Genomic DNA, 13,540 nt, shown 5'->3' with positions numbered 1-13,540 from the left:
GACAGCTCGGCTGCTCGCGGGGAGCTGGCCAGCCATTGGCGACCTCCTGGGCCCCCCCGCGCCCCCCAGCGGAGCCCAAGCCTGAGCTGACCCGGAGGCTCCCAGCGGCTCGAAATTCCCTGCTCTCGCGAGATCTTCGAAGATCCGATCCGAGCGCCGCTTCCGTTTGTTGCCACGGCAACTGGGCGGTGTGAGTGCCGGAGGGAAGGAGGCGCCCACATTCCTCCCCGGGAGCCCAGGGGATTGGGAAGTAGCCATCCCTGAGCTCCCAGCCCCGGAGGCCTCGGGCTATGGGCCGGATCTCGGGGCTCGTGCCCTCTCGTTTCCTGACGCTCCTGGCGCACCTGGTGGTCGTCATCACCTTATTCTGGTCCCGGGTAAGACCTACGCCCGCCCTCCTCCCGCCGCATCCCCGCTGGGGTGGTCCCTGCCTGGCCCAGCCTCCCCCGGGACCTGACCAGTCGGGTCCTCACACCCCAATTTTACTTTCCATTCTCTTTGCCCGGCTCGCTCTCCAGGACAGCAACATCCAGGCCTGCCTGCCTCTCACGTTCACCCCCGAGGAGTACAGGAAGCAGGACATGCAGTGAGCACTTTGGGTGGGAGTGGAGGGGCCTTAGAAGAAGCCCAGACGTCTGAGCCCACCCCCTTCCTCTCCGCAGGCTGGTGGCAGCGCTCGCTGTCACCCTGGGCCTCTTCGCAGTGGAGCTGGCCGGTTTCTTCTCAGGAGTTTCCATGTTCAACAATACCCAGAGCCTCATCTGTATCCTTTCCCACAGGGCCCATTTCCATCAGGCACCCCCTCAGCCACCTAAGAGCCCTTTGAGAGCCCTTTGAGTGTCTGCCCTTGCAGGCAAATAAAATATCTCCAGTTTAGAGATGTCTTAGTCAATGCAGATTGAATACACTCCGCAATCATTTGTCAAGCTCCTGCTATGCACCAGGCAATGGAGGTCCCCAAATGAGGGAAAGCACAGTTTTCTACCTTGAAGAGGGTCAGACCCTATAATTCAGTGTGATAAGCACTGGGCTATAGGAGTGTGTGAACATATAAAATGTGGGGAGCCGGCACGGCCATGGCATACTCATGCCAGCTCAGCCTAGTTCAGTGACCCTGAGTGGGGGCGATGAAAGGCTTAGAAAAGACAGACAAGAGAATGAAAGTTGGGTCTCGGTGGGACGCTGCCCCTCTGATGGACAGCGCCAGTGCCCACCAGCCGTGGCTTTATTTTATAGCGGATCCCAGGAGGCAAAGTAAGGGCGTGATCAACATGTTCACAACGTTCTCGTGGGTTTCAATCCCACTCCACTACATGCACTTGAACTATATCGCTCAGGCACGTGGGGCCACGTGTTCCGACCACAGATTCAAGCTTACAGCTATAGCTGTTGGCTAAAATTGTGCTGGGAGGGCTCTGCCCTCCAAGCTGGGACTTGCACGTGGCGACGAGAGGACTGTGCCCTCTTATTAGTCCGAGGCTTGAACCTGTCCAAATACTGTAGCCGCGCCCCATAATAAAGCACTATGGGAACTCAGAAGAGACAGAGGAAGTGAGGAAGATGGATCAGAGAAGGCTCTTGACAATTGAGTTGTGGGCCAAGAGGACCAGGGCGCTGGTGGGTGATTCCAGCAGAATGTATCAGGTCACTTTGAGCAATCTTGTGTGGCCTGGGGTAGGGGGGAAGCCTGTTCCTACCTCATCTGAAGAGTCCAGGCTGGCCCCTAGATATGCAATGGGGTACCCTGGAGGCCCAAATGTGCAAGCTCAGTTCTGGTCTCATGGCTCTCCTAAAACTCAGAAGGCAGGTCTGCTGGCTCTGGCCTTTGCAATTGTTGAGGGAGCAAGAAGTGACCCTGAGAGAAAAGGCCTTTTCTGGCCCATCACCACCTGTTGATTCAAAGGTTTTCCTTGACTCAGGTGCGTTACCAAGCCATCGGGGCTCACTGTAGTGCATCTGTGGCCCTCTCCTTCTTCATATTTGAGCGCTGGGAGTGCACCATGTACTGGTACATTTTCGTCTTCTGCAGGTACAGTAACAGTCAGTGTTTGGGGGTGGGGGAAGAAGGTTTACCCTAAATTTAAAGGTTTACTCCACAGGTGAGATACCAGATCCACTCCAGCTCCTGTAGTCTTTTGAAGTCCTACCCCACCTATACTTTGGGGGCCGGGTGTCTGGGTTGGGGATTTGGGGATTTTTATTGGAAAGGGCCCTAAACCTACCACCTACTTCCCACAGTGCCCTCCCGGCTGTCACTGAAACGGCATTATTCATCAGCGTCTTTGGCCTGAAAAAGAAACCGTTCTGATTACCTTCATGAGAGCATGAAGAAAGGCTGGAGGAGCATTCGCCGTTCCTGGAAGGAGGAACCCCGCCCCCCCAACTCCCCCTAAAATGGCATTTGGTGGAGGATGTGTTAGAGTAATTAACTGTCGAGTTTGGGATTTACTAGCGTTTTATTTAGAGTTTTGTAATTAAATCCTATTTTAGAGTAGCCTCAAAACTTATTAAAATTTCAGGGGAGAATTGGGGTAGCCAAACTACTAGAGAAACGGAAGGCTGTTTTCCAGCCTTGCAGACTGGGAGATAATATGTACCGCTTTTATCCTGGTTATTACGGTAAATGGCGGAAGGGAGTGGGCGGAGATATGTAAATAAGTGGTGCTAACGGCTAAGACTGCACGCTCGCGAGCGGAGCATTCTGGGAGAATTTAGTTTATTCCTTTTGATTGCCAAATGGAAAAAACACAGTATTTTGAAAGATATGCAAATAAATGTAGCAACAGTAAAGGAGGAATCTGAATAACTTTAGTGCTCAGGCTAACGTGTTATTTACTCACCCTATGTTGTCGTGGGATCCCTTTCTTGGAGCCCGGAGTGCGCAGGGAGCGCGTTTATCGTCAGGTAGGATAATCCTTACCTGTCCCTCCTCTTGGAGGGCAGATTGGAACATGATGATTGGAGATCGCATGATTCGTGATTAACGTCTCTGCGTAATCAGGACTTGCAACACCCTGATTGCTCCTAATCTGATTCTTCCTGACGATCTTACCCCTGGTAATGTAAAGAACAACTCGGACCTACTTGCTGGGGTTTTAAGCGTTTGTATTTTACGGTGTTTTTCAGTGGGAATTCAGTACCATTTCTCCTAAGTTTTATATCTGAGCTACAAGTTTTCGCTATTAATATTCAAAAGAAAAAGATTTGGAAAACTTGAATGAGCAAAGAATCATTTTGTTTCTTTGGTTTTCTATAAAATGGTAATGTAAAGAACAACTCGCAAACGTTAATGTTGATCATCGTTGGTGTCACAGCTGGTCTATTGTCTAACAACTTTCTATCTCACTATGGCAAGAAAGGCCACCTGTTCAACGGGGATGATCCTGGTGGTTGGAGCTCCCACCCTGAAACCTGGCAAACTTGTTCCCAGGGGAGCAATATCCCACCTCTGCCTGCCAGCACATGGCAAGAACATGTTTAAAAGGTTATTAAAACACATATACCAATTAAGTATTATACATACAAACTACAAAAGTTGTAACTTGTCACAGGATAGATGCTTCCTGGTTTGGTGTATGTTGGGAAGATGGAACCAGGACATTCTAAACAATTTAATGGCATCCTAAAAGATGCTTTCTGGTGTTGCCTCTCAGGTGCTGCCTCACACATACATAACCTTTCGTTGTCCATATTTTCTTCCCCTGGCAACCCTTTCCAATAAAAATTGAGGAAATATTCTTCCAGGATTTGTAAACTATTATCAGATTTGTCTAGTGTTTTCTCATGTTTAGATTGAGATTATGCATTTCGGACAAGAATATCAAAGAAGTGACTCAAGTCACTGAGGAACCAGAAGTTTCAACATATCTTCATTGTTTCACTTTTTCTCTTACTTGAAAATGTAAATAAAAATATCAAACAACATTCATGTTGAAACTATATAAATGGATACAACTCCATTTATGAAATCATGGATATGAAAGTGAAATATAGAATAAAGAATATTGTATATTTTATTTGTGCATTGTTACATATCCATTATATTAGTGAAATTTGTAATAAACTTATGTACATACATAAATGGACACTTTTTTGAAAGTTGGTTAACATTTGCCAGCACAATCCTGTCCTACCATTCCATGAAACTACTCATCATTAATTACTCCCTTGTGTCTAAAACCAGAGGTCACTTTTCAGACATTATTCTTTTTTTTCTTTTTTTAAAAAATATATTTTATTGATTTTTTACAGAGAGGAAGGGAGAGAGATAGAGAGTTAGAAACATTGATGGGAGAGAAACATTGATCAGCTGCCTCCTGCACACCTCCTACTGGGGATGTGCCCGCAACCAAAGTACATGCCCTTGACCGGAATCGAATCTGGGACCTTCCAGTCCACAGGCCAGCACTCTATCCACTGAGCCAAATCAGTCAGGGCCAGACATTATTCTTAAAATATATTTTTATTGATTTCAGAGAAGAAGAGAGAGGGAGGGAAACATCTATGATGAGAGAGAACTGTTGACCAACTGCCTCCTGCACATCTCCTACTGGGGATGGAGCCTGTGCCCTGACATGACCGGGAATGGAACTATGACCTCCTGGTTCATAGCTCAACCCTCAACCACTGAGCTATATGGGCCGGGCACTTCTTAGACTTTAGCTTGACCTCTTTTCAGCATATATCATATTGACTACTCTTCTCTTTTGAAAAATTTTTCTCCCTTGGCTTCTGAAAATTGATTCACCTGGTTTACTTCCTACTGTTCTGGCTGCTCCTCAGACTCATCCAGTGAATACTGATTGAGGACCTACAGTGTATCAGTCATTGGGGACATAATACTGGTGTGTCTCCTTTGTTTGTCCCTTAAATGTTGGTGGTCACTACTCCTTGGTTGACTTCATCTGCCTCTTGTCTTCAAACACCAACCAGATGCTGCAGGTTTCCAAGTCTTGGCTCTCTTATGTGAGCTCTAACCCAGGGCAAAAGCTATGGGAGCAACCTGAGGGTTCACAGTGCACCCTCTATCCTTGGCTGTGTGATCAGCACCAGGTAGGTCACTTAAGCTCTCTGTGCCTCAGTTCCCTCATACACACTCCAGAAGTCGCTATTACAGTAGCTACTACAAGCGCTTCAACTGTTTGTTTCTTAGTCAACACCAGAAGCTTTGCCAGTTAGCATCAGAAATAGGTTTCCAGCCCTGCAGTGCTGGCTCAGTGGTGGGGCATTGACCTATGAACCAGGAGGGCATGGTTTGATTTCCAGTCAGGGCACATACCTGGGTTGCAGGCTTGGAGGGTGTGCAGGAAGCAAATAATCGATGATTCTCTCTCATCATTGATATTTCTATCTCCCTCTCCCTTCCTCTCTGAAATCAATAAAAAAATATTTTTTTTAAAAAAAATAGGTTTCCATTTTATTTTGAAATTAGTGGCTTGTTAATCAGAATAAGCCAATCACAAAAAGATAAATACTTCATGGTTGCACTTATATGTGGTATCAAAATCAGTCAAATTCATAGAGACAGAAAGTAGAATGGTGGTTGCCAGGGGCTAGAAGAAAGAGGGGTAGGGAATTATTAAGGGGTGCCAGTTTCAATTTTGCAAGATGAAAAGGGTTCTGAAGATTGGTTGCACAATAATGTGAATTTATTTAACATTACTGTACTGTACATTAAAAATATAGTTACAATGGGTTAATTTTGTTATGTATTTTTACCTCAATTTTTTTAAAATAGATAATTGAAAAATAAAAATATCAGAGGTAAAAAATGGGATTATTCAATAAAAGAACAACTGAGTAACCATCTGGAGGAAAATATGGATCAATACCTTACACAAATATTATAGGTAGATAAATGATTACATGCCCAGCTGGTATGGCCCAGTGGTTGAGCATCAACTTATGAACCAGGAGTTCACGGTTGATTCCCCATCAGGGTGGTTTCAGACTCGCCCCCCAGAAGGGGGTATGCAGGAAGCAGCCAGCAGGAAGGAAGAAAAGAAGAAGGGAGGAGGAAAGGAAAGAAGGAAGGAAGGAAGGAAGGAAGGAAGGAAGGAAGGAAGGAAGGAAGGAAGGAAGGAAAAAGCTTACAGTATAGCCCAAGCCAGTGACTTAGTTGGTTGAGCATTATCCCGAATACATCCAGAGGTCACGGGGCACAAGCCCGTATTGAGGGCTCGATTCCCCCACCAATGTTCCTCTCTCTCTCCCCCCCCTCAAATCAATAAGAAAACATACTTAAAACAAAAGATTACAGTGTAAAAAAATGATGAACTCAAAGAAACCTTGAAGCTTTTAACCTTTTTATTGTGAATAATTTTAGACCTATGGAAACTGCAAAAATGGTACAAAGTTCCTGAGTACCCTTTACCCAGCTTCTCCAAATATTAACAGCTTGCATAGCCATCCTATCTAATAATAGACAAACATGGTAATTGACCGTACCTTTGCTATGCCTCCCATAGGCTAATCAGCACGATATGCAAATTAACCACCAACAAAGATAATGGCTAATTTGCATACTGCAGGCAGGGCGTGTCAGCAACATCCCGACTGCCCCACTGCCACCCAGGCCTGCTATTTGCCACCTGGGGTGCTGGGGTGAGACAGCACCATCCCACCTGCCCTGCCGCCATCCAGGCCTGCTATCTGCGACCCGGGGCAGCGGGTGTCCCATGTGCGACCCAACTCAGGGTGGCCGGGCAGGGCAGCAGCGATCTGCCGGCCCACCCACACATCCTGTTTGCAACCCAACCTGGGGTGGTCGAGTGGGGCAGCAGTGATCCACTGGCCCGCCCAGGTGTCCCATGTGTGACCCGACCCAGGGCAGCGGGGTGGGACAGTGTGGCTCCTCTGTCACCCCAGTTTTCTCATCACAGCTCACTTGGGGGCCTAAGCCTTTAGTCGGACATCCCCCGAAGGCTCCCTGACTGCCAGAAGGATGTCTGACTTCAAGCTTAGACCTGATCCCCCGAGCAGTGGGCCTAAGTCGACAGGTGGACATCCCCCAAGGGGACCTGGACTGCAAATAGGCGCAGGCCGGGCTGAGGGACCCCTCCCCCATGTGCACAAATTTTTGTGCACCGGGCCTCTAGTCTATATATATATAAGCTAAGCACCAGAAGGAATGGAAGGATAGGTCACTATGACGCTCACTGCAGACAGCCAACCAGCCCAATGCGGGCAGGGCCAACTGGCCAACCTCCCGCAGCCCCTCCTCTGGCTTGCCCCACAGATAGGGCCCCTAACAAGGCGGGTCAGCCAGACCCCAGCTGGACCCCACCCGTGCACAAATTCATACACTGGGCCTCTAGTGGTACAGTAATTGAAACAGGAAATTATCATTGATACAATACTATTAACTAATCAATAGGTCTTATTTAAATTTTGCTAGTTTTCCAACTAATGCCCATTCATTCAGGATCTAATCCAGGGTTTCACATTGGATTTAGTTGTCATGTCTCCATAGCCTTTTCAAGTCTGAGACAGTCCTTGGTCTTTTTGTTTTGTTTTGTTTTGTTTTGTTTTGTTTTCCCCCTTGACACACTTGAAGAATAACTGGTGAGTTATTTTGTGGAATGTCTCAGTTTGGATTCATCCAGCGTTTCCTCATGACTGAGTAGGTTATGCATTTTGGGCAAGAATACCACATGCAGAAGTAAACAGTTTAGAATGGGGGAGACATTTCTAAGTATAAAAACAAAACACAGAAGTCATAAAAGAGAAGACATACATTTGAATATATATTAAAATGTTAAATGCATGCATGGCAAAAGTTAAAAGATAGATGACAATCAAGGGAAAATAGAATTCATATTGCAGAGAAAGGGCTAATGTTGATACATAACTATCTCCTACAGATCTATAAGAAAAATACCAACCCAATAAAAATGTACAAAAATAGCCGAAACCGGTTTGGCTCAGTGGATAGAGCGTCAGCCTGCGGACTGAAAGGTCCCAGGTTCGATTCCGGTCAGGGGCACGTACCTGGGTTGCGGGCACATCCCCAGTGGGGAGTGTGCAGGAGGCAGCTGATCGATGTTTCTCTCTCATCGATGTTTCTAGCTTTCTATCTCTCTCCCTTCCTCTCTGTGAAAAATCAATAAAATATATTTTTAAAAAAATGTACAAAAATATGTATGGACATTTTACAGAAAAGAACATATAAACAACTCTCAAATATATTGAGAGATGCCTAACCTCATTCGCCATAAAAAAATGCAAATCACCCTGCCTGGTGTGGCTCAGTGGTAGAGCCTCAGCCTACACAGCGAAGGCTTGTGGGTTTGATGCAGGTCAAGGGCACATTCCTGGGTTGCAGGTTTGTTCCCCGTTTGGGAGGCAACCAATTAATGTGTCTCTCTCTCTCAGACCCATATTTCTCTCTCCCTCCTTCCCTTCCCTTCCTTTCCATTCGCTCTAAAAAAAAAAAAAGAAAAGAAAATGCAAATCATGTTTAATTTATATTTGTAATGACCAAAAAGTTTCATAGAATGTTGGAGAGGGTATGGGTTTAAGTAAGCAGGCCTCGCCTGTTCGCTGGTGGGAGTAATCATTGGAAATATATCCACAAAAAGCAATTTGGCAATATCCATCAAAATCAATAAAAATTACAAGTACCCATACCCTTTGACCTAGGATTTTCACTTATAGGAATTAGCCCTACACATTTGCATATAGGTGAAATGGGAATGTGTGGATTATTTATTTATTTTGTAGTTTAGTTTGTGTTGGAAAAGATTGGAAACAATCTAAATGTCAATAGGGGATTGGTTAAATTATGTTACAGTGTAATACTGTGCAGGGGGGGAGGGGGGCGGAAGCAAACTTTATATACTGTTATGGAATGATCTCCCAGTTCCCTGACGAAACTAAGGCACAGAAGAGTTCATATGCTGTGGTTTGCTTCCCTTTGTGTAAACGGGTGGAAAGCTATGAACACAGAACATCTGCGGAAGGAGGAGCGGGGAAGGGAAGCCTGGTTGTGGGTGGCAGAGGTGCGGAGCTGTGAGACAGGAGTGGAGAGAGACTTCCTCCGTCTGCTCTTTGAACTTTTGGAAGTTGAACCACATCCATTAAAAAACAAACAAACATACAAACTATAATATTGAGAAATAATATGAGCCTGCAGCTGCTTATCTTCCCTGTTCGGAAATGAAGCCGAGTCAGAGGCTAGAAAGGAGAGACGGCCTTGCTGACACGTGAGCACCTGGATCCTGCCGTCTCCAGTTACGGAGCCCTCAGTCTTCCTGCCTTTTGGTTGACGTCTGTTTGAGCCGTTGGAACCATGCAGGAACTTCGTGTCTTTAATACGAGCCTTTCTGAAAGCATTTAAGATATTGATATGGTATCTGTTGTCAGTTGGACTCAAACTCTTATTTTAAAAGAGACCCTTTCGCCCTAGCTGTTTTGGCTCAGTGGATAAAGCGTCAGCCTGCAGACTGAGGGGTCCTGGGTTCCATTCTGGTCAAGGGCACTTGACCTGGTTGCGGGCTCGAGCCCCAGTTAGGGGGTGTGCAGGAGGCAGCTGATCAATTATTCTCTCTCATCACTGATGTTTGTATCTCTCCCTCTCCCTTCCTCTCAGAAATCAATAATATATATATCTCCTTTCTCCTTTCTGGCCCCCCACTCTTTTCCTTAATCATTAAGCCCTTAGAACCTCAGGTTCTGGTCAGCATCAAACTCTCTTAAGAACAAAGCCACCGGTCTCTTGACCACAGAAACAAGAGTTTGGTCTAGCTACAGATAACATCGTGGCTTCAGTTGGGTTCAACCCCCGGCCCAGGGAAGCACAAAGGCCCGACAAACCACACCCCCATGAAACCAGACAGAACAAAGCCAAGACTGACTCAGGACCCGATGCAGTGATTACTCCTCTGGTCCCAACCAATCAACAGAGCCCAAGACCCCAACTCCTTTAGCCACGTGAGTAATGATTTCCCCCTATATAGCCCATCACCTGTGACTCCAGTTGGGGCGCCATTTCCTTAAAAATAACCCTTTACTTTCTTGGCTGCAAATTCCTGTTCGTGTTTGATTGGGCTTTGCTGCACGCAGGCAAACAGAACCCTTTAGTCCAGTAATGCTGGGTTGGCAAGTGTCTGGATGATTATGTCCATCAAAGATCTCAAGGCTCTCCCTCTTGGGAGCAGGCCCCCGCCTTTCCCGTGGCCTCTTCTTCCCTTTCTTTCTCTTAAGCTCCAAGGGCCCTTCTTGCTTCCGTAACTAGTTTCCTATGCAGCCCAGCTGGCTCACTTTTCCTACCTCTAAAACTTTCTAAATGAACTTTCTCTTATAATTTGAAAAAAAAATTAAAAAGATCTCCTGGTGTGTTTTTTCTTCAGCTTTACTGAGGTATAATTGACAATCACACTGTGTTTAATAATCTCTTCTCTTGTGTGTTATTGCAACTCCTGGTGCCAGCAGAATGCCTAGCATTGTAGAATGAAAGAGTCCTCATTTAGCAAATGAGGGAAATGAGGCCCAAGGAGAAAGCCATTTGCTTCAGGACATCATGCAGACAGGACGAGCTGGGATTAGAACCGGAGTCTCCTGGCTGTCAGGCCAAATCAGCTGCCTCATTATTGCCAGAGTTGATCGTTGATCGAGCACCCACTACCAGCAGGCTCTGGCTTGGCAGGTGATATGGAGGGAAATAAGGAAAAACATGGCTTCTTGCCAACCACACTATTTAGAGGGGGACTCCCTCCCCACCCCCACCTCCCACCCCCACTCCACCTGCCGCAAACAGAGGAGCTTGTCAACCCCAGTGAAGCTCTAATGAATGGAGGTTGAAGAGTGAGTGGGGCCAGGAGGGGATCCCCATCTCCTAGTCCCAGCAGACTCTGACCTGCCTGTCTTCTCCTGCCCATAGGGCTCTGGCTTGTGGCTCCCCCACTGCCCATGCCCACACTACCCAGCCTCACAGTGGCCTTGAGGGCTGGGCCTGTGCTGTCCAGCTGGCTCCCTGGCTAAACTGGTAACAAGTGATCAGGGCTTTATGAGTTTAATCAGGGCTGTCCTTACAGGAACACTGGGCAACGGGTCCTGCCCAAACCCATCCTCCCCAAACAGGTGCCCAGGAGTCCACTATTTAGGCAACTTTTTAAAAAAGACACCCCAAGGCACTTCTCTAAGCCTAGGTTTCCCTAAATGTAAAATCAAGATAATGCCTTGCTCATAGGACTGAAGGCTGATCATGGTAGGTATTTACAATGGTCCTAAGAGCACCGTTGTAATAGCAAGAAAGCTGGAAACAACCTAACAGGCTGATCCCTGAGGGGTTAAATAAACGGTGGTAAAGCTTCTGGTTAAACATGGAAGACGGGTCATGAGCATTTGTCTTCTCTCCTTTCCAAAGGTTAACCGAGTAACAGGAGAGCAGTCACAGTGGTGTAAATCTACGAGGACTACAAGATCAGGAGAGAAGAAAGCGGCAGACCAAGGATTTCAGCAAGGTTTTGGAGGCTGGACATCAGCCAAAGTGTGGTGACAGACCAAGCAGGGCAGTGGGCGTCAGGAGGACAAGATGCCCAAAGATCCTGCAGGTCCCCAGGTTCTGGGTCTGGCCACGCTAAACACAGGGGGAGCTGAGAGTCTGTGTTCAGTGATGAAACCCCTGGCGCTGCCTCACCTCACACTGCGTCACACATCCCACCCCTCCCTCCCCACACTCATTTTTGAGGAGGCTTTGAATTTGGGGACACTAGGCCCAGGCCCAGCAGAGCTGAGGCCTGAGACTAGAAACAGGACCCCCATCCTACTCCAGATCCACTCCCTCATCAAGGGCGGGATGAACAGGAGATATTGTTCTCTCAAAACACTCAATGGACCAGAGAAAGCCTGACACCACCAACACTGGGAGCCCACGCGAAAAAGCTTCCATTGTGCTACGGCAATACTAATAGCCAATGAATGTCCATTCACCCCCCACCCCCACACACACTTTCCAATCATCCTCTCGGCGGCTCCCTATTGAATATGAACACAGAGCCACAGACCAGCAGACATTTGAGGAAAGCCTCTAAAAGAAAGAGAGACACTCTCCCATCCATACACAGTATTAAAAAATGGCTGGTGTGGCTCAGTTCGGTTGAATGTGGTCCCATGCACCAAGAGGTCACCAGTTTGATTCCCGGCCAGGGCACATGCCCTGCTTGTGGGCTCGATCTCCAGTGGAGGATGCGCAGGAGGCAGCCAATCCATGTCCATGTTTCTCCCTCCCTCTCTCTTCCGCTCTCTAAAATAAATTAAAACATATTTTTTAAAAAGCTAAAGAAGCCCTGGCCGGTTTGGCTCAGTGGATAGAGCGTCGGCCTGCGAACTGAGGGGTCCCTAAAAAAAAAAAAAGCTAAAGAAATCTGGAAGAGACAGAGATACTAGGGAGCAATAATAAAACAACAAAAACCCCATAATTTAAACTTTTTAAAAAATGGAACCCTGGCTGAGTAGTAGTTGCAGGTTCTATCCCAGGTCAGGGCACATACAATAATCAACCAACGAATGCATAAATAAGTGGAACAACAAATCCATGTTCTCTCTCTCTAAAAAAGAAAAGAAAAAAGGGGCAACTCAATACATATAGTCTGTTAGTATATGTACTTAAAATAGAAAAAAAAAGTATCTACAAGCATTTACAAGACTGGAGACAGCAGCTGTGTCAGGTAGGAATCCTGGGCAGCTGGAAACCAGGGTTCACTGTACATTCCTTTGTAACTTTTGAATTTTGATCATTACCTATTACCTAGTTCACAATCTAATATTGATCTCACATCCTCCCACAACCACATCAAAATTACAACTAAATTACAGAATAGCCATCACTGAGCAGCTTGAAATCTAGGGGAACAGAAGCCGTATAGCAAAGGATATGAAGAAGTCACGTAGGAGGGGTGGAGATGGGAAAGGCTGGTCCCACACCCACATGTGGGAGGGATGTCTTGGCTGTGGGGTCCCCCTGGAGAAGAAGGGGCCCCAGCCCAGGGTTCCAGTGCCAGGAAGACAAGTTTCCATAACTTCTGGCTGTGAAAACTAGCTGGGATTATGGCTGAATGAGCTGGAAGACTGCTGTAGTCCCAGGTGTTTCTCTTAAAGGGCCCCACACATGGACTTACTCTGACTCACTCTGAACTCCAGGGCAGGGGCAGCAGCTTGAAAAGACGAGGGACATATGGGGAGGAACTGAATTGTCTCACATCAGGACGAGGGCTGGAGGGGCAGCTTTCTCCAGACAGAAGAGCTGGTAGTAGCCATTGTTTCTTTGCTGAGCCCTCCCCTATAGGTGCTGGTGGGCATCATCGCTGAGTCTCCATCAACCTGGCTAACACTGTGTGTTTTTTTTAATTAAATCTTTATTGTTCAGATTATTACATTTGTTCCTCTTTTTCCCCCCATAACTCCCCTCCTCCCAGTTCCCGCCCCACCCTCCGCCCTCACTCCCCACCCACTGTCCTCATCCATAGGTGCACGATTTTTGTCCAGTCTCTTCCCGCATCTCCCACACCCCTTTCCCCCCCCCCCCCAAGAATCATCAGAC

At 46.9% G+C, this 13,540-nt stretch overlaps 1 protein-coding gene across 2 annotated transcripts; it reads left to right on the top strand.

Annotated features, from left to right (window-relative positions):
- The first annotated feature begins 6 nt into the window (after positions 1–6).
- TMEM107 (transmembrane protein 107) lies at positions 7–12,114 on the top strand. Of its 2 annotated transcripts, none has more exons than XM_015562585.1 (5): positions 7–377; positions 519–586; positions 663–763; positions 1,933–2,029; positions 11,366–12,114. In XM_015562585.1, exons 1-5 carry the CDS (start codon positions 291–293, stop codon positions 11,376–11,378), a joined length of 366 nt encoding a protein of 121 aa, XP_015418071.1. In that variant the 5' UTR covers positions 7–290; the 3' UTR covers positions 11,379–12,114. The 2 variants fall into 2 exon arrangements, with proteins under 2 accessions (XP_015418071.1, XP_006761732.1); XM_006761669.2 differs by lacking the exon at positions 11,366–12,114 and adding an exon at positions 2,239–3,038.
- Positions 12,115–13,540: the final 1,426 nt, after the last annotated feature.

Source organism: Myotis davidii, unplaced genomic scaffold (assembly GCF_000327345.1).
Source record: "Myotis davidii unplaced genomic scaffold, ASM32734v1 scaffold37, whole genome shotgun sequence".
NCBI classification, from domain to species: domain Eukaryota; kingdom Metazoa; phylum Chordata; class Mammalia; order Chiroptera; family Vespertilionidae; genus Myotis; species Myotis davidii.
This window is presented reverse-complemented; position numbering and strand designations above follow the sequence as displayed.

Coding starts and splice junctions, on each gene's coding strand:
- TMEM107 (XM_006761669.2), top strand. CDS start 291: ATGGGCCGGATCTCGGGGCTCGTGCCCTCTCGTTTCCTGACGCTCCTG. Junction 378..518: donor TCACCTTATTCTGGTCCCGG/GTAAGACCTACG, acceptor CTCGCTCTCCAG/GACAGCAACATCCAGGCCTG. Junction 764..1,932: donor CAATACCCAGAGCCTCATCT/GTATCCTTTCCC, acceptor TGCGTTACCAAG/CCATCGGGGCTCACTGTAGT.